Source organism: Thalassophryne amazonica, chromosome 1 (assembly GCF_902500255.1).
Source record: "Thalassophryne amazonica chromosome 1, fThaAma1.1, whole genome shotgun sequence".
Classification (NCBI taxonomy): Eukaryota; Metazoa; Chordata; class Actinopteri; order Batrachoidiformes; family Batrachoididae; genus Thalassophryne; species Thalassophryne amazonica.
In genome coordinates, this window is record NC_047103.1 from 155135301 (window position 1) to 155160905 (window position 25605).

The following is a 25605-nucleotide window of genomic DNA, read 5'->3' on the forward strand; positions in this document are numbered from 1 at the left end:
CTGAAGCTGAATTGTAGCTGCAGAGCTTTCAAAGCTGTTGATCTTGTAATTCTTGAAGTAGAAGGAAATATGATGTGGTTGTTTCTTTTCTGTCTCAGGCAGCATGTTTACTGTGGTACACTGAATTAGGTGGTGTTGGGTTAAATCTCTATGCACATGTGTTCCAGACCCAAATCTCTGCAAGAGATCCCGCCCTTCCTGTGCCCTGACCGCAACAAGGTCAACTTCATTCCCAACAGTGGCTCTGCCTTCTGCTTGGTCAGCATCCTGAAGCCCTTACTTCCTGCACCGGAGCTCAACTTCCGGCCTGGAATGGGCCGCCGAAGTCTGTCCCCATCCCTGGTGCCCCTAGGTGGAGTCGGGCTGCAGAGCCTGTCTCCATCCTTGTCCACCCAACCCTGCCTCCTGGAGGAGCCTGAGACCTTCTGACAGCCCCAAAACGTTTTACCCCAACATCCCCCAAAAACAACGCGACAGAATCAGAGAACATTTGAAACTCCAAAACCTACTTTTTCTGCCTTCAGCATGCTGGCTCAGCCCTCTCTGATGTCCTTATCTTGTTGAAGAAGCTCTTCCCACTGCCTGTCCTCCTCAAACTATGATGCCAACCTGAGAGTCCTGCATCCCCATTTGGGTTTTTGCAGTCAACATTTCATGGCTTTGTTCTACCTTGAGTGCCGCTTTTGTTCCCACTTTTTTAAGAAGGAAAAGGGCGAAGAACAGACTTGATTTCATCGTAATATACCATGACGCCTTTCCACAGACATATCTCTTTTCTATCTGTACTTTTTTCTCTTAATATTAAATATGCCTTCATTACGGGGAAAAAATAATTAAAAATTAAAGGTGGCTGCTGGTTCCAAGAGATTGACCATGGAGGCTAATTTTGGTGCTGCCAGTTGTACCGTAGCAAAATATGAAAGGCAGTGAAAAGGAGATGTTTAAAAATGTGCCTGATATTTTTAGATTGCCGTTTCCCAAAACCATTGTAGCGCTGCGGTCGTGTTGTGACGTACACACACACGGCCTGTGCACTCTGATGGTCGCAGATACACACACGGAGGCGGGATCACAAACATCTGTGTGGAAAACGGTACAAACCGCTGCCTTTGGTTCACTGTCGTGCTGAGTTGTGTATCTGTGGGAAGCACAGGCCAGGGCTATCGTGTGCAGCGTGTTCAACCTGTGTCTGCTTGCCCCTCCTTTGCTTAAAATGCCTCACCTCAGCTGGCCCCTTTTCCCTCTGCCCTTCTAGCTTCATGACCCCTCAGATTCCTCCCTTTTCCCCAGTGCTTCCTCTCCTTCTCTGCCCCTTTGTGCGTTCGCTGTAAAGCTGATTTCCTTGTGTTCCCGTGTTGCTCACCTGGTGTTGTGACGTGTCTGCGTGTACAAAAGAGCTTCATCCTCCAGAGGATTGTCCCCACTCTGCAAGGACCTGAGCACAGAGATGTGATCCCAAAATCCCACACAGACATACCCACTGGGTGTAGGCAGAATAGTCATTGATGGGTTTTTTTTTTTTTTTGGCAACAAATCGTTTCTGAGAGACTTGAGTATGCTTTTTGGGGGGGTAGGAAGCCACAGTATTATTTGAGAGCATCAACCTTCTGAGACGGTTCTTTGAACAACTCAGCCAAATATTGTCAGAGTCCTCTTGGGCTTTGCAAAATTGTTCATATTTTTATTTGTTTATATTGAACATTGTGTTGTGGCCAGTTATTGAACATAGGGGGGAAAAGTCAATTACCTTCAGGTTTTGTAGTCTTGCTAGAACAATAAAAAAGCATACCTTCAGTGAGGCAGAAAATAATCGGAAATACGATAAAAATATACAGCATGGGAAGGTGATAGTCTAGGGGTTAAGTGGTAGGCTTGAGACCAGAGGATCCTCAGTTCATATAATCACCAGACTGGAAAATCAAGAAGGGCAAGGTCCTTAATCCCCCATTTGCTCCTGGTATGCAGTTGAATGTCTTGCATGGCGGCACCCTGACATTCCTGTGGGTGAATGTGTGGCATCCGTGTAAAGTGCTTTGAGCTTCTGATTCAAATGTAAGCGCCATACAAATGCAGTCCATTTACCACTTATAAATTGATCCACACCTGCCGCTAACTTAATCTACACTTCAGCCACAGCTTCTCCAAATTAAATTGATAACTGTTTTTGTCTGCTGACAACCAAATAATGCACTAATAATACTTTTAGAAGAGTTAGGTTTGGGAAAATAAAATCGTGTCTTGGATATCATCGCCGGCAACAGCTGTCTTATCTAGTGATTGCACTAATAAATTAGTCACAGGCAGAGAAATGTGATGTACTCAAAAATAGCACAAAACGTGTGGATGTGGAGCCTCCAGTTTTAACTTGTTTGATAGTTGTAAGATCTTTCCAGGAGAAGGAAGATGCAAGTTTGGTGCTTCCTGTCAGGTTGTGAGATGCCAACCAGTGACAAAATACGACGATTGGATGGCTTTGGTACCAGGTCTCTTCAGCTGTTCCTTGGGTATGATGGAATGACTTTGTGTCAAAGGAGCAGTTACTTGGGGGAGCCAGATCAGAAGTGCTACTTACGGTACATCCGGAAAGTATTCACAGCACTTCACTCCTTCCATATTTTGTTCTGTTACAGCCTTATTCCAAAGTGGATGAAATTCATTTTTTCCTCAAACTTCTAAACACAATACCCCATAATGACAATTTGAATAAGGCTGTAACATAAAATTTGGAAAGTGAAGCACTTTGAATACTTTCCAGATGTATCGTACATTGTAAGTGAATTTTGGGTGTGACATTTTGGCCATGTCATGCGTTTCTCTATACATGAACCAGGATTAAGCAGTGGTGGGCACAGCTAACCAAAACGTTAGCTTTGATGACCATTAATCCAATAACTGAAAAGTTATCTTTCATGATGCTAAACTGCTAAAAAAAAAATGTCTATTACAGACAACTGATAACATTTATTCAGACGCAGCCACATCAGATTACACTGTTGGCTTCTGATAAACCAGTTTCACTTTAAGTGCCGCAGGGGCTTCTGGGTAAATTCAAGGATCACAAACAAAAAGAATGCATGAAAAATGAATGAATAAAAAATAAAACCCCAAACACTGTCATCATCTTTCAAAAGCAGTAAAACCCAGTACGTATTAGAAGTCACAGTTTATCTCAGTATTACTGTAGATACACAGCTGCTGCTTTTTCACACGCTTTCAACCCTGCAGCTTCAACGACCGAAATACGTCCATTAATGCATTGATTGGCAGAGGAAAAGACACGTAGTAAATATAAATTCTTACCTATTAGTTTCAGTGGGATTCATTAAATTCTGAAGAAGATATACCACATAAAGCATCCAAAACAGTGTGTAAATGGTGAAGAGAAGTCCTTGCAGCTGCGCCGTGAGATCTCCTCTCGGCGATTAAATTATCCTGTGCCACAAAGAAATAAAATGTTGAAATTAGTCCGTTGTGTTTGTGTTGTGCGGACGGTAACAGTGTAATGTCCAAAGTTAACCTGAATTGCACTACCCACAATGCTTGCTGTGTCGACCGGCCAATCACATCTTGCGCTTAATGATAATATTATCAAGCGACAGCCAGTCTGCCATAAACCACTGATCTACACGACAGGGATTAAAATGTTTGATTTTAGGGTTTACAAACGTTTTTGACTGTTAAACTTTGCTCACTTTACCAGCAAAAAAATATTAGCAGACTAAAAGTTATCGGAACTAAATTTATCGGAAGATAATTGGTTCGATGATGGTTTTAAAACTTATCTGATAAGCTAATCTGCTAACAAAAACATAATCTTTAATAATTATCACTTATCAGATTAGCAGAACAGTGCCAACCACTGGGATTAAGATACCTCAGTATAGAGAATACCAGCAATTAGAGAAGCCCAAGGGGGCACCCATGCTTCACCTGGGTGCAGGAAATAGATGCTTATTTTCAAGAGGTGGGGATGGATGGTGAATGGCTGCCATTCAGGATCCAAGGTGGTTCCATGGTGTAGTGGATGCAGCAATATGCAACACGAGGACATGCTCCCAGACCTAAGGATTCATTCATTGTGTTCAAAAACCAGATATCATAAATTTTAAAGCCGTACTCATGTTCCAGATCAAATTTGCAGTAAGAGTTTTTTCCTGAACTAACTGGCACGTAAAGCTGTGTGTCATTAGCATAACTGAAACGTAGTTCAGTAAATGCGAATAATCTGAACAAAAAGGGCTGTGTGGAATTAAAGCAAGAGCAGGTCCAGAACAGAACCCTGTGGCACCCCATATTTCACCACAGAAAATGTCATATTACAGGAAGCACACTGAAATCCATCCATTTTCTTCCGCTTTATCCGGAGTCGGGTCGCAGGGGCAGCAGCTCCAGCAAAGCTGCCCAGACCTCCCGATCCACACACACCTCCCCCAGCTCCTCCGGGGGAACCCCAAGGCGTTCCCAAGCCAGCCGAGAGATGTAGTCCCTCCAGCGTGTCCTGGGTCTTCCCCGGGGCCTCCTCCCAATGGGATGGGCCCGGAATACCTCTCCAGCAAGGCGTCCAGGGGGCATCCGGAAAAGATGCCCGAGCCACCTCAACTGACTCCTTTCAACGTGGAGGAGCAGCGGCTCGACTCCGAGCTCCTTCCGAGTGACCGAGCTCCTCACCCTGTCTCTAAGGGAGCGCCCAGCCACCCTGCGGAGGAAACTCATCTCGGATGCTTGTACTCGTGCTCTCCTGTTTCTGATAAATATAATCTCTACCACAGTTATTTTGGTCTAACACCATGAATTGGTTCAAACCTTCAGTTAATTCTGAAGCTTTGCTGATAAATGTTCATCTTTGCACAGTGGGATTGCATTCTGTGTGGTTTTTGGGTGACCAGCATCTCTGCTCTTGTCCATCCTTCTGTACATGTGTCATTACTACTAGACTGTGCCTGCTACGCTGGAACAGGAATGTACCGGGTTTGTAAATAATAATATTAAGGCACACTGTGTTTGTATTACTGGCTGACAAAGATATGTATTTAACAAGTCAAAAATTGTACCATAATGATCCTCCCTCTTCCGCTGAGTACTGTGAATTATTACACATCTCATTATTGTTAAGAGTAACATTTATTTATTTGACTTGTTTCAAAGTGTAATTGGAACTTTGACACAGCTAGACGTCATTATCCATCTCAGGTTGTAGCGAATAAGGTACAAAAGTACCAAATTATAGCAACTTGTTTAACAATTCTGCACTATGAGAGCTGCTGTGCATGTATCAAAATCAAAATTCTGACCGCCATGAACACGTAATAAATTAGAAGTAGATAGTGTAGATGTCAGTGACCTGAATCATTAGGAGACAATTTAAAAGAAACAAATAGTTTTTTTTAATTCGGTTACAAAATGAGATTTTCACAATTGTACATTGTTATCTTCCAACCTGTTTACAAGAGGATTGCTGAGGATAAACATCTTGGAATGAAATTCCTCAAAATGCTCAACAATGACTCAGACTTGTTTTGTTTGTTTGCTCGTCCAGTTTATTGGAAACAGAACTGCCAACATTTCATCCTTTCACACGAAGTCCCATGAGTGAAATAAAAGGCGTAGTTGAATAAAATAAAGCATTTGTGTTTGACATGAAGTACATTCCTTTTTTTATTTAACTGTGTAAATTAATGATGAAGTGACACGTCATGAAGCTGCAGGTGATTAAAAAAGTAACAGGTGTACATTTCATCAAAAGATGATGTTCACGTTCAACTTGCATAAAAAAAAGTGTTTTGCGATCCCATAATGCACTCTGACCTCGTTAGTGCAATTACAGTCACAAACCTTGTAACAGGTTTTGGTTTCAGCTGGCGTGTGTAGGCGGTGTGACCAGGTCAGCGCAAATAATGGGAAAAAAAACAAAACATTATCTGTATCTTCACTATGTCACTGTTCACTGAACAAAAACATTGAAACATTCAAAATGGTCAGTCTTGGTCCTGTCAAAATCAGAAAGAGGAAGTGAATTTCTTTCAATGAATGTATTAACTAGTAACAGATTTTCAGTGGTGCTTTTTTCCAGAAATATCCCCAAAAATATATATAACACACAGAGCTTAAAAAACACTCATTTTACACTATCAACAGTAATAAATTTAGTCTCACTGCTCAATGAAAACATGTTTTTGCAGCAATACAATGTCAAACTAAATACACATAGAAGAAGCATTGCTGTTTGTAGAGCTCAAAGAATCAAAAATAATCACAGCAGCTTGTCCCACTTTCTAACTTCAAGTGAAAACAACTTCACATGTGCCTTTTGGACATCTGAGTGTTACATAAGAGATTTCAAACTTATTTTGTCATCTGGCACAAAGTTCAGCTGTAGTGTGAGACATCTTTTTCCACAGTTTCGATGATTTACAGCTGAAAGGTGGTGTTTGAACCTATCATTCCTCCATGGAGGACGGCGGCTGTGTGCGAGACACTGAGCACAATCAACTTCTTTCACTTGTGGTGTCTAAGATTCTATGTTTTAATCCACGGGCCAGAAGCATACAAAACAGGACTGTGGATGTTATGAATCTGGATGAGGTTAATTTTTCAGCCTCTCAAACATGAGTACATTTAAAACGCATCAACACCAACCAAAATCAGTTTGACAGCGAAAATATAATCACACACCAAACCTCGAAAAGCTCTCTGATTTAAGTTGCACACTGAATCAAAAATAATTCAGCGGTAACAGGCTCAAGCCAGCCACTCAATAAATATGCAACCCTGAATCTGGTTACACTGTATAATGGCATGGACACAAAACCACACTACTCGACAAAGGATTTTGCATGAATGTAGTCGAAGTTTCCTTCATTTCCAAAGCAGAGCTCTGGTGGCAACCAAAGTTACCGCCGGCTAAAAATTACTACTAATTAATTAATTAAGCAACACTTTTTAAACGCTTCATGAAATCATACAGTTTTGGCATATACATGCAAAATACAAAAATACTGTACTCGTGGTATCTTTATGTCTTTCTAGACAAAGACTGAGTGACTGGTGTTGATATTTGTCAGAACATTTCTGATGTCTCCGTCACAACAAAGTCCAGGTGATCTTCAGTGTGCAACTCGTCTACACGTACCTTAATCTCTGAGGGTCATCCCATTTATTTATTTTTTTACTGTTAACATTCACAATCATGTTTGTATGTTTCTCACCCTTTTTTATTGGGGGGGGGGGCTTCTGCTGTTGTTTTGGCTCAACTTGTTTATCATAATGCAACTGTCCAACATTAATATAACAGTCATTTTCTGTTAAGGCCATGTGTTAATACACATAAGCATTAAGGAATAAATGGAGACTTTTATAAACAACAATCCAACACCCAAAAAGCAATGAAAAAAAACATTGGGGAGAAAAAAACCCCACACACAAACCGCCGTTCATAACATTCCCCAAGCAGGAGCTGGAACTGTGGAAAGGTAACGAACGCTGCCAGGTGTCATGCCTTCATTTGTGCCATCAGTTACTGTGGCTGTGTCAGATGTCTGTGCAGCAGCTCCCCTGCCCCAAAGTGGAAAATAGATGTATTCCAGTGTAACTTACAAAAGTGCATATGTGCATGTTTCCGTTGGCAACAGGAAATCCACACAGCTGCACGTGCACTCAGAACTTTCAGGCATTGAGCAGCTCATCCGCGGAGCGTCCAATGGCATCCGGGTTAGAAAGAGGATCCAAGTCTGCAAACAGGTTGAACCAGGCTGACATGTCTCTGGACCCACTCACAGCAGCTGAAGAGAAACGCAGATTTTTAGTGCAAAGCAAAAACGAGCATCACTTTTGTTGTGACATCAGTTGCTTTGTTTTTGTGCCAGAGGTGAAGACATGGTGCAAAGACGAGAGGAAACATCGTGGAGCTTGGACTTTTCCACCTGGAAAAATTTAAACACAATGCAAGGCAGCCGATCTGCTCCGTGTACCCACCAGTCCCATCAGGTGTCAGAAGCTATGCAGAGTAGAACCTGATCGGTACTTTGGCTGGGAGACTGCATAGGAGGACCCGGGGGCGTGTGTGTTTCTCTGGGTAGTACTGGAGTTGCGTCAGAAAGGGCATCCAGTGTAAAACTTGTGGCAATTCCCAATGCAGGTCTATACTGGATCCACTGAGGTGACCATTATCAAAACTGGGGCAGCCAAAAGACGCATTTTAATGCAGTGCGAGACATCACACACCGAACAGACACCTCTAAACTGTCTGTTCCCTTATTCACTCAACAAGCTGCAACCTGCATAATGCTTTAAATGTGCAGCAACAACAGAATGATGTTGAAAATCACTAAATAAATAAATGAACCCAAAATAAAAGCCTCATGTGATCACAGCTGTTTCATCGTCAAAGCAGCACACGTAATGATTTATGCTGAACAAAAACGGAACGTGTCAATAAATCTGTCACTCTGAAATTATTTACTGACATTCTACAGAAAACCAAGTCACCTGCTTTGCTAATCAACAAGTTATTTACTAGGGGGCAAATGACCCAATTTTGATTTATTACAACTTTTTAAATGTGATGATTTGCTCCTTTTCTATTTGCTATTTGACACTTTATGTCAAATATCTCACTGATTTAAAATTGTTAAAAAATATCTAAATTACAGAAAATCTGGAATTTTATTTATTTATTTACTTTAAATACCAGTGGCAATCGGGAGTGCTTTACATCATCACTGAGCCTGCTTCTGGCCATCACCTGTCCTGTTAGCTGCTATAATCACACCTAATTACTCCACTCAGGTGTGTTCAATTAATCTGTGTCCTGTCCTGACAACTTTTTCTTGGTCTCAGTAAAGAAACTCTGAAGGAGAATTCATGAGGGCCGAGGACATTCATGGTGCGACACATTCTGCACTCAGCATACACCGTGTCATTATGTGGCAGCGAGCGATACTGCCATGACACTGCCACTGTTCTTCACTCCGTGTCTTCTGACCACGTTGTTTCACGCAAACTACAATCTGGACAGCACAGTTATAAATATTGCTTCATTGTTGAGGTTGGAATTGAAATAAAATGGGAACACCGGCGACTTATTCACAGCCTGAATTAACTGCATTTGTGTTCCATCTGAACCTATAATCCACTTTTAAACTTGCCTTTATTGGGCAAAAGGTGTAGCTAAATTAATTAGTATTATTAACAGGGCAGCTCGGTGCTGCCACCGTTGGCACACTCGCTGCCCAGAAAACAGGTTTGAGGGTTTAAAGCCCACTACCCCAAGTTTCTTTGTACATTTGGCATAAAACTTTTGCTAAATCAACATGTGGATGCACATAAAATCTACTGTGGCCAACCCAAGCAAACACAAGAAACCAAAAGCAGTTAGTTAGATTTGACCAACTGCTGGGTCAAATTAAGAATTAACCAGCGCAAGCTGTTTGGAGAACTAACTAATTCAAACTGAACGTGCACTGTAAATATCCAAAAACAGACACAGAATATACCGAGTGTGGGATAATAAGTCAATATCAAAGACACATGATGTGGAAAGAGCTGCGCAGCATGTGATCGGGTCTGATACCAGTCTGGTGTGAGATGTGGAGTGAACAGAGTGAGAGATAAGGCCGCACTCCACTTTTTCCACTGTGTGTATACAGTCTGTGCTTTGTTGCACATGTGAGTCAGTTCAGGACAGTCAACAGTTCACACTGCACTCTAACCTGGCCACATTAAATAGAATAATGTGAACAAGACAACAACAACAATTTTTTTTATTCATTTTTAATTTAATATGTAAGGTGCCTTTAGACGGCTTTTGCTGTGATTTGGCGCATTATAAGCCAATTAAACAATAAAACAAACAAAAAGGGATCTGAGCAGTAGATCGGAAACAGCATTAAGGCCTGCCGTCTGAATGTAGATTTAGATACTTTCAGGTCATTTTATTCAGTTAACATTCCTCTGCAAAAAGGATGTGAAGTGAGTCGAGCAGACAGAAACACTGCAGTGCAGATGATCTACAGGAGGAACGTCACTGACCACTGCTCTCAACCAGAAACCAAAGTGATTTTAAATTAGCTTAAGAACTGGTTCTGACTGCTTTATAAAACCACCTGAGCAGCTTCGGGTGGCAACACAAGTAATTTAAAGATTTCTCCTCTGGATCTGAAAAATTGTGGACTTTTTTTTTTTTTGCAATTTGCTAACAAAACTTTTCATCATGCAGAAGTGAACACTGTTATTAAAACCATGTGCAACAACAAGCACACATTTCTGAACAAATCTGACAATCATATAGTTGATGTCCTGCCACTTTGCGTCAGACTGAGCGATTTGTGCCGGCATTATTGATTATTACACAGAGCCGCGTGATAAAGCATCCAACTTACCACTAGCTGCCGAACCTGGAGCAGTCTGTGCTGATTGGCTGTGGTCAGAAGGAGGCTGCAGCGGTGGAGCTTGAAACATAGGTGGGGTTGACCATCCTAACAACAGGAAAAAGACAAGAAATGGAATCTTTCCCAATAAAGTCATGTCATCAATATGCTGCAGTGAGGTCATCCCACCAGCAGAGGGCAGCATGGCTGACCTGTGGAGCTCAGGCTGTGGTCCAGCAGCTGGGAGGGCAGGAAGCCCGCGGGGTTGGGGGAACCAGCACTGCTCAATGCTGTTGTACTCGGAAGCGGGGCGCTGGGAGGGTCGAACATCCCAAAAGCATCCTGCCACTCTCGACTAAACTCATCACCGCCTCCTGGACCTGGACTGAGAAGGTCCTTGAGGAAAGCCATGTCCCCTCGTTCACCGTTTTCCTCTTCCAGGCTCAGCCCAGTCACAGCAGGGAGGGACAGACTGCCTGACAGCACGCCCCCTCCTGGAGGGGAGAAAATATAAGAGTGCTGAAGTTCAATATACTATGAACTCTGGAGGGGGGAGCAGTGTTTTATTATGATTCAAAGCAAAATAAAAGTGAGCAGCTTCAGAGATATTCCTGAGCATCATTTTCACGAAAAGACGCAATGAATTCCAGCACTGTGGGGTCAAGTGATGCAGATGATATTTTAGTATAACTAACGTGAGATTAAGGTGTAATAATAAAGTGATCAACAGCCTCTGACCCAGAACATGTGAGTGGAGCAGAATGATGAGAATTTCTGCTGAATGCACTGAAAACTGGGGTTCTGAAAGAAAGTTCTTGTTTTTCAAATTTATTAAAAATAAAAAAATATTTTCAAATCATGTCTAATCAACTGAATTCATCCCAGGTGAACTCTAATTAAGCTGTAGAAACATCTCAAGGATGACCAGGTCATCCTTGGCTGTGAATACTTAGGCATATGTGATTTCTTAGTTTTTTGTTTTTTTTTAATAAATTAGCATTTCACAGTGTTATTATGGGGTATAGTGTGTAGAATCTTGAGGGGAAAAATAAATTCCATTGATTTTGGAATAAGGCTGTAACATTAAAAAATGTGGGAAGCACTGTGAATAGTTTCTGGGTGCACTGTATAGTTTTTATTATTATTATTATTATCTGATGCTTGTGAACCAACATAATTTTTGCAAATTTGTGCACTTTGCAATATTGTTGTCTATGAAATAACAGAAAATGTACCAATGTTAAAACAATAATATACATAAATATTGTAATCATTCATTTTTTTTTATGACAGGTGTGGGGACTCTCCACGCACACATTGTTGTTGCATACACTGCTAGAAAAAGCCCAGTGTGTCTAAGTGGGCCTTTAGCCTGTTGCCATTTTCACCCAGCAACATCCCTGAGCATTCATTCCATCAGCTTACACAACAATAAAACTACAGCTATGCTATCTAAAGAAGTCAATTAGAGGTTGTGATGCATACGTAATGTTTACTTAAGTGGAATTTATCTTTTGGCTTTGTTTGATCTGTCCTCTACAACTAAAATGGATCTAAATGCCACAGGGTCAATAAGTGATAATAATCGTGGTTTCTTTCCAAATGTTACATCCTCCGCTTGAGCCAATGTTTTAATAATCTGTAATGTGCTGACACACCATTTGAGTAGATCAAGTTTCAGTGTAAATACAGTGCAGAATATCAAAGAAATGAAAATGAGAAGAGTGGTGCAAGGTGAATGTATGCCACACAAGACAAGGAAAGGAAAGTGGAAGCCCACATATAAAGCGTAGAAGAGAAGATTTTTCCAGGACTTCTGCCAAACCTAAGCAAAGGTCAGATGTGAAGGCTGAGGACTGTTAGAATTCACCGACAGAGGGTTTGTAGCCTGTTTACCGATGGCAGGCAGCTGTGGGAGGCTGGACTCAAAGTTTCCAAAGTACCAGTTGTGCGAGGAAAGCTGGGGTTTGGGTGGCACATTAGTGGGGACTGCTGGAAAATCACAGGCCATGCGAATGAGGTCGTCATTACAGGCAGCTGACGGTCCACTTAGGTCATGCAGGGCTGCAGTGGGAGTGGGTGCATTTTGGTCCACTATAGTCAAAGTATCATAAAACCCAACAAGTATCCAACTACACAAATGTACATATCTGTGGCAGTAAGTACAACTGACGGCCACCGCAGAGGATCTCAAAATGATTCAGGACTAACTTTTTTGTCAACTTTCAGCAGTCATATTTTGATTATCTGCACCTTTACGATAAAGCAACTGGACTTCTCATTTCGTCTTGAACACATCTTCAGCATTTCTCCTTCCTGATTAACTGACAACCTTCAACAGATTTTCCAAGACATAAATGTCTCTTTTTAAAATTAAACTGGCCATGAAGGCAAATCAGCCACACTGATTCCCAACACAAAGACACACACACACACATACCACTGTCTAGTGTTTGCCCATCACTGCTATGGGTGAAGTCTGGAAAGAAAATCACAGACAGTAAACGTCTAAATCAAAACAACACAATAACACTTGTTTTAACTCCACGGTAACAGAATTACAATCAGAGCAAATTTTTACTAGCAAATTAAAATATGGACAGATTTTGCGCTCTGTAATTCCGTTAGAAATGCTCCCTTGTACATCTTAAATTGACCTATGTTCCACTTTTAGCAGATATGTGGGGAGAAAAAAAAATGTGCACGAAGCCTTATTTAGAAATACTCTGCTTTCATCAAAACCTGTGAAACTGTTGTCGCCAAACAACCATAATGAGTGGAATTATATTTTTCTTCCACATTTACCCTAATATTGTCTCCAAACCCTGCATAGATCATTATAATCTTATCCCTGCCATGTTTTTGCCTATAGGGGGCATTACATACCCACGTCAGAAGCACTTCCTGATGGGTTGTGGTCATCCAAGGACACCAAACTGAGAAAGGAGAGGAGATGGAAAACATGACAAAGTGCCTTCTTTAAAAGCCGAAATATCGTTTTGCCATTTTTAGATTTGCAGAAAGAGCTTCAGTTTAAGATGCCTGCTGTCATGGTTTTAAGGCTAAAAACTACCTCATGTGTCACTCACATATTTTAAATCTGTCACAGCACACATACTTGTGAGTGAACACTGGCATGACACACAAAGGAGGAAAAAAAGACGTACACCAGCAGTATGATGGGGCAGAGAGACAAGACGGCAAAGCCACAAAAAATGAAGACGGTCAAAGTGTAGCATGATGGACGAGTGGCGAAATAAAGTTCAGTAATACCCCCCGTTATGAAATTATTTAAACAAACTGTAGCTTTGTGTGCACACTCACCTGTCTGTGTTACACTGTAGAACATTCTCCTTGTCTTGTTTCTGTGTCTCCGACTTGTGCTCCAGCTGGTCACTGAGGTCCTGCAACAATGTGACATGAAGATATACAGTAAAACTTACATATTCAGGTGGATCAGCGAATTTTGTCCATTATAATCGAAATCCATTATATGTATAAAACAGACAAAATCCGGTATACATATATACAGTGGGGTAAAAAAGTATTTAGTCAGCCCCTCCACGCAAGATGTCATCCCGTGGGGTCAAAATGATCATGAGAACGGTGAACAAAAATCCCAGAACTACACAGAGGGACCTGATGAATGACCTGCAGAGAGCTGGGACCAAAGTAACAAAGGCTACACACTACACAGAGAGGGACTCAAATCCTGCAGTGCCAGACGTGTCCCCCTGCTTAAACTAGTACATGTCCAGGCCTGTCTGAAGTTTGCCAAGGAGCATATGGATGATCCAGAAGAGGATTGGGAGAATGTCATGTGGTCAGATGAAACCAAAATAGAACTTTTTGGTAAAAACTCAACTAGTCATGTTTGGAGGAAGATGAATGCTGAGTTGCATTCCAAGAACACCATACTTACTGTGAAGCATGGGGGTGGAAACATCATGCTTTGGGGCTGTTTGTCTGCAAAGGGGACAGGACAACTGATCCGTGTTAAGGGAAGAACGAACGGGGCCATGTATCGTGAGATTTTAAGCCAAAAGCTCCTTCCTTCAGTGAGAGCATTGAAGATGCAACGTGGCTAGGTCTTCCAGCATGACAATAATCCCAAAAACACCGCTCGGGCAACGAAGCAGTGGCTCCGTAAAAAGCATTTCAAGGTCCTTGAGTGGCCTAGCCAGTCTCCAGACCTCAACCCCATAGAAAATTTGTGGAGGGAGTTGAAAGTCCATGTTGCCCAGAGACAGCCCCAAAACATCACTGCTCTGGAGGAGATCTGCATGGAGGAATGGGCCAAAATAACAGCTACACTGTGTGCAAACCTGGTGAAGACTTACAGGAAACTTTTGACCTCTGTCATTGCCAACAAAGATTATGTTACAAAGTATTGAGTTGAACTTTTGTTATTGACCAAATACTTATTTTCCACCATAATTTACAAATAAATTATTTTAAAAAAAATCCTACAATGTGATTTCCTGGATTTTTTTTTTTCTCATTTTGTCTCTCATAGTTGAAGTGTACCTATGATTAAAAGTACAGACCTCTGTCATCTTTCTAAGTAGGAGAACTTGAACAATCAGGGACTGACTAAATACTTTTTTACCCTACTGTATGTAACGGATTAGTTACAGTCAGGAGGTGTCGAACATCTACGGGAATCCTGAATCGAGACTCATTTAATGACCGGGGTCAAAACGGCGTCTGAAAAAAAATTAACACCTGCCTTAAATAAGCGCCAGACATTATGTGCATGAAAAATATTACATTTGGACGAGTCACTCTTTTTTCTAATTCCGCTACAGAGGGGTACCTTAAAATCCTAAAGCCTGATTTATGCTTCTCCAGCTCCGTGGCCATTCACTAATAATGACGTGCACATTACCCTTTAAAGTTCAATTTGTCACCGCGAAAGCAGCTTTTTCTGGATTAATTTGTCCCTCAATGAGCTCATTGTCTTTATACAATCATCAACCTCCAAAACTACATTGGCGTCATCTGGGCAAATGCTTAAACCTAGGATAAAATTCAAAACTCTCTAATTAGACAAAGAACGGGGAGGTCTTGCCCTGCCTGATCTTAAACAATATTATTGTGTGGCTGCGATATATGGTATACTGCCGTTCACCTACATTTTATGCAAAGTGGAAACATATCGAGTTCAGCCTAAGTAAGGTGCCACCTCCTGTAAAATTATTATGGAAAGAATTTACAGACCATAAGGGAGATAATACTATTTTAGGAGAAACCTTGAAAACCTGGTTCAAGATTGTTAAGAAAAACAAAATGGAAGGAGATAGAAAATTACCCTCTCTGACTCCAAATTTTGTCCCAAATAAGTTAGATGATACGTTCACCGAATGGACAGGGAGGGGAATAACAGCAATATGCACACTTGTTGAAGGGAAAACTTTTAAGACCTTTGATAAACTCAAACAAGAGTTTGACAAAAAAGAAGTACAGAAGCACTTATCAGTGGAGATTAATGACACAATTTTATTTTTGACAGATGCATATAAAAAAATTCCCATTAAGATTGTATCAAAATTATATAACTGTCTTCAAAAGGGCAATGGGATGAACTCCTTATATGTAAAATCAAAATGGAAATGTGAACTCAATGTATCGGTGTCTGGGAGTGATTGGCTTTCCATGTGTAATACACAACAATCCACAACTAGCTCGAGAAGATGGTGAGAATTCGGATGGAAAAATCTCATACTTTTTTTCATTACCCCACATATAAAGACAAAACAATCACAGCAACAGCAGAAATGTTGGAGAGGAGGACGGGCATGAGAACGCCAATCACTCCCATATCTTTTGGTCATGTGCAAAAATGCAAACATTTTGGAACAATGTAATTCAATTGAAGGAGGAAATTTTAAATTCTAAAATACCCAGGGATCCACAGACTGTGTATCTGGGACTTGTACCTGGTGAAATAATTAAAAACAAGGACAAATACCTTTTCAAAATTTTATCAATTGCTACTAAAAAGGCCCTGACAAGGAACTGGCTGAAAAGCAACACTTCAACGACGTAACAATGGCTGGACATTGTGAAGGAAATATACGAGTATACTATGGAAAGGTTAACTTTTCACTTGAGAATCAGAGAAGAGGACTTCAAAAAAACTGGCAGAAATGGACTGCATTCAAGATGAAATTCCAGCCATAACGGACTTAGATAATTTGTATGTGAAACTCCCCGTTTGTTTGTTTTTTTTTTCTCCTTTTATTTTTGTTATTTCCTGTGTTCTGATTATGTTTTAGTACTGTTCTTGAAAAATTGGTTAAATAAAAAGTATTAAAAAAAAAACCTACATTGACGTCACGTACCATACAAAAGCTTTGGGACTTTTGCTTTTGTCCAGTGAGTGCAAATATCAGGTTTATACAATGATGTCATTAGATCATGTGTTGTATAGCCACCATCTTGATGAGCAAGAAAAGCTTGCTCTGGTCACCGTGGCGACAAAATGAACCCCATTTCCAGCGACAGAGCGCCAGACATGCCTGGGAAGAGCTCAAGGAGTCCTCAGTTCACTGGACAGAGGTGTTTGGCGAAGCCAGTATTTGTAACAGAATGAAGATCCAAGTCTTTAAGGTTGTGGTGTGTCCTGTCTTACTGCATGATTGTGAGACTTGGATTCCAACCTGCAACCTAAAGTGATGACCAAGCGGTGAGATCTGATGGCCTCAGATGAAGCCCTACCAGAAGAAGAAAAAGTTGCAGTTCCTTGATGCTGGTGCCAAAATAGAGCAACTTCCCATTTAACTCCATGTTAAAATGTCTAACTTTAGAGCAAAAATAGACATGTAAACAGCATGGGAAAAAATGGTTTTGGTCTCTATAGACAGTTTTTGCCTCCATGACAACTGTACGGGCAAGCCCGGCGCCAGAAAAAAAATATTAAGGGGGCGATGAGTTTATCACAGGGGGCGGGGTCGACCCCCCCCCCCCCCCAAAAAAAAGTGTGCACCGGAGGGGATGTGCCTCTGAGCGTGCGTAATGAATTGGGTGCGCTCCTGGAAAGCTCATGTATTTAGGCTACACCGTTGTAAGAGACTGACTGAGTAAGAGTAAAGAGTGATGACAGTATTTTTTTAATTATTATTTGAACGTATAGACCCTCGGTCAAGTGATCTGCATACCACAAAACCAAACCAACAACTGATCTGAGAAATGACACGAGAGAGTAGATTAACCCCACATACAGCCCTCCATCACAAGCGCAAACACAGTGCAATTGGGCATGTGTGCCACTCCATGGCACAGAGCCCAACTACGCATGCAGTCACAAAGTTCTTCTGAAAAACTGGAGTGATCTGAATTCGGTTGGATGAATATGGGTGTGTGTGTGTGGAGACAATTCACCTCGTTCACAACGTGACAGAACTTAACAATGCGCTGTTACGCACAATAGCGCGCAACAACACGGAACACTATTCTTGACCGTGCGTAATGGTTCCTGATAATTCTCCAGCAACACGTGCTATTAATCCTAACATGTGGTAACAGGTTGCAGCAGTTCCTGAGGACACCTGACGCCTCTGCCCCGAATCATCACATTCATGATCAGCGGCCAAGAATGTGTACTTCGTGGCATTCGTGACTTGTCGTCGTTATGTGTAAACGCAGCATTAACACCCTCCCCAGTGAGTCGTGCTGCATGATCTGCCTTTTGCTTGGTGGACTTGACGAATACCAGGAACTCCAGCTCTGACACTGCTTGAATAAATCGAGCATGCTTTAGTTCGTCCACCTTGCCATAATCGCTGGACTCAGGATCTTTGCCCTCTGCCACACTGACAAGCGCAACCTTCAACCTATCAAATTGCTTGAACACAGACACACGCCATATCTGTTTGTTTTAAAATTAAATTACTTTAGTTAATTAATTTGGTTTATTTGTTAAATACGTGATATTATTGAATAACTAATATTTTGCTATATTTTCCAGTATTTCTTTTTCTTTCTTTTTTATTTTTATTTTTTGATAACTTTCGCATCCGAGGGAGCGGGGTTGATGATGTGAGGGGGCGTCACCCCCAAACGCCCCCTCGTGGTGCCGGGTCTGTGTACGGGAGTGACTTTTTTCTAGCTTCTTAGTTTAAGATGTTTTAAGCCATAAAGTTCTGTATAATTTGGGGAATGGCCACTTTGAATTACAGTGGCTGAGCCCACCACTGCCACCTCTCACTGACTGTCGCTCAGAGGCCACTCAATGCAGCCACTAACTGTTGTGGAGGCTGTGTCTTTCGTTTTGGAGTATTTTATTACAAACACCTGGAATAATAAGTGTCACAACAGATCATCTAAGACATCCTTGCTATAACAATCGCATTGAGTGAAACTCTCGTATTTAATGTTGTATGCTAACGGCGTTAGCACTTTTAGCAGCTATGGGTAGCCTGATCATTAGGTGCCTTTAAATGTACAATTGGTGTGAAAATGAGCAACTCGTAGCTTTTAATGTCCACACCAAATAAAACCGTTAGGAGCAATGTTGTGCAATCCATCAAAATGATTTAATAAACACCCGAACTAAGGTTAGCCTGTTAGCTGGTTCGGACTTGAAGAGAGGAGCGTGTTCAGGCTTCTTTCATCACACACTGAGCCACTCATGCCCCACCCCTTTATGCATTATTGTGACATAGCCAGAAGCAGCGCTGCTGCAGCTACCAACATGCAACTGCCCAGACATGGGCTTCATATTGACTGTCCCAGATCTCTGTTGAATGGTAAATGGACTGCATTTATATAGAGCTTTTCCATCTGCATCAGACACTCAAAGCGCTTAACAACTGAAAATCTGTGGGTGACACCAACCATGGTTTGTCCAGTATACACCGTCTATGGTGACAAGCAGATGTCTTTGGTACTAGATCTTTTTGGAGGAACCCTGGGTACCACTGGAATTATTTTGTGTCAAATTAGAAGTTACTTATTATACTCAGGTGAAAAGTATCACTTGTATGACATTTGATAAAACTGACGACTTGATGAGGAACTTGAATCAATACCATGTTAAACCTGGTGCTAGTCTATTTATCTCTTTTACCTGCTACCAAGCAGTGCATTACATGGTAATTTTTCTAATTCAGTTCAATTGCATTTTAAATTGGGTGCATATAGCCTCTCATCATTTGTAAATGGATTTCTTTAACCTAGGGTAACTTTTGGATGGGGCATCTATTTTTAGAAATTAATATATGCACATCTGGCTGCGAAAAGGTGCTTTACAACTCAGTTATGTCATGGTTCCAAATTCTGATTTGTATTTGACTGTTATTGTAACACATGGTGACATGATGAACCAGTTTTACTTGATCAGTGTAATATGTGGAAGGAAAGGCAAGGTGTTAAACCGCCCATGGAAGTGCCACAGATCGTGCACTCTAGCATGCAAAGATGTTGAAACACATCCTCTACTATCTCACCAGCAAGGTTTATTGTAATAATTCAAAATCAGAGCTACACAAACAGTGGCCTATACCCCCTGCTCGTATACTAAGTTGGTGTATGGTTTTACAGTAGAAGTGGGAGGAGTCTAGAAACTGTATTTGTATAGTGAAAGAGTGTTGCTTTATTTTTGGTGTGTGGTGTATGACTCCCATTTTTAAAGGAAACCTTCCTCTAGCCTCCCCCAATACACCACCAAGAAATGGTTTCAATCACATGAGGTGTTCTTTACTTAATGTGCAGAAACAACAATCAAGATGGCATCTGTAGTGGCCATATCGATAACAAACAACAGCCATTTTTGAAAGGAACCATTCTTGAACCTCCCCCAATTCACCATCAAGACATGGTTTCAATCAGACAAGACATACTTTAGTTACAGTTTACATACCATAGCAAAATTTTAGATTTTTTGGCCATTTTTCAGAGAATATAAATGATAACACAAAAACTTTTTTGTCTCACTCATTGTTAGTGGTTAGGTGAAGCCCTTTATTGTCAAACAACTGTGTTTACTCTTTCTAAATCATAATGGCAACAGAAACTACCCAAATGACCCTGATAAAATGTTCACATACCCTGGTCATTTTGGCCTGATATGCTTGATAACAAAACGTGACCATCCTCACCTGTGACCTGTTTTCTTGTAAGAATTACTGTGTGTGTGTGTGTGTGTGTGTGTGTATAAAAGGTCAGTGAGTTTCTGGGCTCCTGACAGACCCCTGCATCTTTCATCCAGTGCTGCACTGACATTTCTGAGTTATAGGCAATGCAAAAGCATTGTCAAAGAAAAGGTAACTGAACTGAATAAAACAGGAAAGGGATATAAAAAGATATCCAAGGGACTGAGAATGCCAATCAGCAGTGTTCAAACTCTACTTAAGAAGTGGAAAATGAGGGATTCTGTTGGAATCAAACCACAGTCAGGTAGACCAACAAAAATTTCAACAACTGCCAGGAAAATTGTTCAGGATATGGTTGTTCCAAGATGCACAATAAGGAGGCGCTTGAAGAAAAATGGACTGCATGGTCGAGTCGCCAGGAGAAAGCCATTACTATGTAAATGGCACAAAGTATCCCGCTTACAATATTGGATTTTATTGACAAATACTGATTATTAAGTGTTGTGAATGTTAATTATAGCACATTATGCGTAGTCAGTGGTTAAGGTTTTAAGTGATTAAACCTTCACTCAAAAGTCAGTCTTTCCCTCTACTTCTACATCCAGCAATGTTTCAGCCATTTTCAGTAATTTAGTGAACAATATTAGTACAGAAACAACACAAAATGTACTCTGACTTGTGGATTATTTTTACATCAAGTAAACAGGCTAGATAATATCCTTATAATAATTCTTTGAGATTAATTAATTTCACCTCTGACATTACCTTGAGGGTTGTGAAATGGTACGGTACGTGTCCTTGGAAGGCCTCGTGGATTCCTGACATAGCATGAGCTGTCGTCTCCCAGAACTGCAGCAAAGTCGTCTTTTATAAAAGTAAAAAAGGAACACAGAGAGATGTTAAACCATTTGTTTTTGTGTTTATACATTTTAAAAGACTGTGTTCTCTTTTTTTTATATTTATTTCATTCATTTAAAAGCAGAAATGAGTACATTACAAGACACTGAATGAAAAGGAGCAGAGAGAAGAACAAGTCTTATATTTTCTGCCCCTTTATACAACCCCTGGCAAAAATTATGGAATCACCGGCCTCGGAGGATGTTCATTCAGTTGTTTAATTTTGTAGAAAAAAAGCAGATCACAGACACGACACAAAACTAAAGTCATTTCAAATGGCAACTTCCTGGCTTTAAGAAACACTATAAGAAATCAAGAAAAAAAAGATTGTGGCAGTCAGTGACGGTTACTTTTTCAGACCAAGCAGAGGAAAAAAATATGGAATCACTCAATTCTGAGGAAAAAATTATGGAATCACCCTGTAAATTTTCATCCCCAAAACTAACACCTGCATCATATCAGATCTGCTCGTTAGTCTGCATCTAAAAAGGAGTGAACACACCTTGGAGAGCTGTTGCACCAAGTGGACTGACATGAATCATGGCTCCAACACGAGAGATGTCAATTGAAACAAAGGAGAGGATTATCAAACTCTTAAAAGAGAGTAAATCATCACGCAATGTTGCAAAAGATGTTGGTTGTTCACAGTCAGCTGTGTCTAAACTCTGGACCAAATACAAACAACATGGGAAGGTTGTTAAAGGCAAACATACTGGTAGACCAAGGAAGACAAAGTGTCAAGACAGAAAACTTAAAGCAATATGTCTCAAAAATCGAAAAATGTACAACAAAACAAATGAGGAACGAATGGGAGGAAACTGGAGTCAACGTCTGTGACCGAACTGTAAGAAACCGCCTAAAGGAAATGGGATTTACATACAGAAAAGCTAAACGAAAGGCATCATTAACACCTAAACAGAAAAAAACAAGGTTACAATGGGCTAAGGAAAAGCAATTGTGGACTGTGGATGACTGGATGAAAGTCATATTCAGTGATGAATCTCGAATCTGCATTGGGCAAGGTGATGATGCTGGAACTTTTGTTTGGTGCCTTTCCAATGAGATTTATAAAGATGACTGCCTGAAGAGAACATGTAAATTTCCACAGTCATTGATGATATGGGGCTGCATGTCAGGTAAAGGCACTGGGGAGATGGCTGTCATTACATCATCAATAAATGCACAAGTTTATGTTAATATTTTGGACAATTGAAAGGATGTTTGGGGATGATGAAATCATTTTTCAAGATGATAATGCATCTTGCCATAGAGCAAAAACTGCAAAAACATTCCTTGCAAAAAGACACATAGGGTCAATGTCATGGCATAGGGTCAATGTCAATGAGCAGATCTGATTTGATGCAGGTGTTAATTTGGGGGATGAAAATTTACAGGGTGATTCCATAATTTTTTCCTCAGAATTGAGTGATTCCATATTTTTTTCCTCTGCTTGGTCTAAAAAAGTAACCGTTACTGACGGCCACAATTATTTTTCTTGATTTCTTATAGTGTTTCTTAAAGCCAGAAAGTTGCCATTTGGAATGACTTTAGTTTTGTGTCATGTCTGTGATCTGCTTTTTTCCTACAAAATTAAACAACTGAATGAACATCCTCTGAGGCCGGTGATTCCATAATTTTTGCCAGGGGTTGTACAATACAATCTTTCAATTTTAAGCATCATTATTCAACATTATTTAACAGATTACATTTTTTGACTTTGTCACATACCACTGACTTATTTCATAATTTTAGCCATTATTTAAAAGATTACATTTTTAACAGGTTACATTTTAGACTTAAAACATTTTAGACATTACTAACAGATTACATTTTAGACTTTGTCACAACCCACTGACTTATTTCATAGTTTCATACTTACTTAGCAACTGTTTGCTAAGCAAACAGTTGCTAAGTAAGTATGCTTACTTAGCAACTTACTTACTAAGTATGTAAGTATGCTTACATGCTGAAGCAACAATTTTAACTTTATGCAACTGTTTTAACTTTATGCAAGTTGAAAGTTTCAACTCAGGGGTTTCTATATGAACTTAATTCGATCACTTCTGATTTGAGGTGACCAGCTAGACAGTGTATTGATATCCAAGGATGGAGGTATGCTGTTATTATAGTTGTCATAGTAAGTCCCTAATGCCGGTGCGTATCTCCAGATTCCGTAGCATGAAAGTCTATGACAGACAGACACATCCCAGTGGGATGCCAATCTCACGAAGGCTACATCATCAGCCAAGGTTGGTGCCCATTTACAGCTGGGTGGACTGGGACAATGTAGATAAAGTGACCAGGAATCAATCCCAGGTCTGCAAGAAGTATAAAAGTCAAACATTTATTTTTACATATCTGACACATATCCACAGTTAAAAATTTGATGGTGTTCTACAGATCACATGCACCCTAAATTACACAGACCTTGGAGCATTTACTGGTTATTCTTCATGTCCTGTGTGTACTCAGAAATACTTCACTGGATTAGCACTTAATTGTTCACGACCAAGTAAGTAAAAACTGTAACCACTACAGATGAGATGAATTCAAAAACATCTTATGGTGTACGTTTAGAGTGGGATATCAGAGACACATACTTGATATGTGCAGAGGGAGTGGGAAAGCATGTTGCAGCGACTCGCTCCAAGCATGTCCACCTTCTGACAAACATCGTTCTTAAGCTTCTCAAACTGGCTCTTTGTCCCTCTGACCTGAGACTGGACCTGATGACCCAAAGACGAAAATAAGAAGATACAGAACACACACACATAGATGTACCTCCTAATCTCAATGTTAGGCAGCTCGTCTGACAAAGGAGGTCATGATGCAGTTATTATGCTATTGTATTGTTCCACCTTGCGGAACTTCTCCAGCTGTTTGTAAGTGTCTGGATCCAGTTCTTGGGAGATGTTTTTCATCCAGAGCAAGGCTCCTCGATATTCAGTGCGAGCTTTCTCCATATGGCCAACTGTCAGGAGAGTATCTGCAATCGCACGACGTCGGAATGTCTCTACTTCCTGGTGCAAACGATACAGCGGTGGGCGAAGTGCCATTCTGCGGAGACAGCAAAGCTGTGTGTGTGTGTGTGTGCACCACTTTTTCAAAGTTAAGAAACATTTAGACATCTCAGGGCAACAAGAAACAGTTCAGAAATTCAGTGGAAAAATCAGACTGCCTGAACACATGATATGTAACACATGAATAAGGATGGGTATCAATTTGGTAGTTTTTATGGCACCAACTGAATTCCATCGGTACTACCGGGTATCTGTTCACATAAAATCAAACGATACCATGTTTCAGTACTTAAACACACCATTATGCTTGAGAGAGTGAGAGAGCAGCCAATTTTACATGATGAACATGAACGCAGCACAGTCAGCGTAATGACGTCAGAAGCGGCAGTCACTGATTCATAAACAAATCAGCATAGCTGACAGAAAGCGTTCAAAAGTATGGCTCCACTTTTCTAAATGCGATGCAGATTACGCTCGCTGCAATATTTGTGACGCAAAATGCAAGGCCAGTGGCGGAAATACATCTAATCTGAGGAAGCACGTGGTTAAGCACAAGATATTTCTCAACGCTGAAGAGAGCACAATTTTTCACTGCCTGCGAGTCAGATCAACTCCTGAATTTCGGCACTGCTAGCAACTCGTCTGCAGCCAGCATCGCTGGGGAAGATACGCTTACAACCGCTTCATCATCATTGTGTGCTGCAGGTAAGAAACACTGAAGCATAGTGTTTAGATGATGTTAGCATGTATGGAGCGGGCTTGGCTCTTGCCCGAAAAAGTTGATATGCTTCTGTTCTTGAAAAAAAAAAACTGCACAAGGAACGACGAAACACAACAGTAAATGTAGTTCATTGCAAAAGTTTCCCTGACTTTTATTTTTTAATTTGTTGCACTTTAATTTATATAAAAAAAAGTACACTTATTTATATTTAGTCTATCCCCTTTTGGTTTTAATTTGTGCATTTGAAAGAAAAACACTGCTTAGGTGTAGTTAAGAGCTTCTATGTTCAAGAAATTTGTGAAACAATCGCCTTGTGACAAGACAAACAATTTCATGTTGTTTTGACATACAGTGAGGAAAATAAGTATTTGAACACCCCGCGATTTTGCAAGTTCTCCCACTTAGAAATCATGGATGGGTTTGAAATTTTCATCTTAGGTGCATGTCCACTGTGAGAGACATAATCTAAAAATAAAAAATAAAAAATCCGGAAGTCACAATGTATGATT

The 25605-nt window shown here is 40.6% G+C and overlaps 2 protein-coding genes across 7 annotated transcripts in view; one reads left to right on the forward strand and one right to left on the reverse strand.

The window, feature by feature from the left end:
- The window catches only part of fam117ba (family with sequence similarity 117 member Ba), a 32968-nt gene extending 32138 nt beyond the window's left edge, over nt 1-830 (forward strand). Inside the window, exon 9 of the mRNA XM_034178137.1 lies at nt 168-830. Coding sequence (XP_034034028.1) covers nt 168-429 — 262 coding nt within the window. The 3' untranslated portion in view covers nt 430-830. The remainder of the gene's footprint in view (nt 1-167) is intronic.
- Nucleotides 831-5519: 4689 nt separating this feature from the next.
- Nucleotides 5520-25605, reverse strand: part of ical1 (islet cell autoantigen 1-like) — a 35481-nt gene continuing 15395 nt past the window's right edge. Inside the window, exons 6-15 of one of the 6 annotated variants that reach the window (XM_034176965.1) lie at nt 24214-24412; nt 23956-24081; nt 21224-21322; nt 13689-13768; nt 13251-13300; nt 12805-12843; nt 12261-12428; nt 10577-10858; nt 10377-10472; nt 5520-7778 (exon numbers count right to left, since the gene is read on the reverse strand). In XM_034176965.1, coding sequence (XP_034032856.1) covers nt 7663-7778; nt 10377-10472; nt 10577-10858; nt 12261-12428; nt 12805-12843; nt 13251-13300; nt 13689-13768; nt 21224-21322; nt 23956-24081; nt 24214-24412 — 1255 coding nt within the window. In that variant the 3' untranslated portion in view covers nt 5520-7662. Of the gene's footprint in view, nt 7779-10376; nt 10473-10576; nt 10859-12260; nt 12459-12804; nt 12844-13250; nt 13301-13688; nt 13769-21223; nt 21323-23955; nt 24082-24213; nt 24413-25605 lie in introns of all 6 variants that reach the window. The other 5 variants (XM_034176957.1, XM_034176949.1, XM_034176973.1 and 2 more) reach the window with 5 other exon arrangements.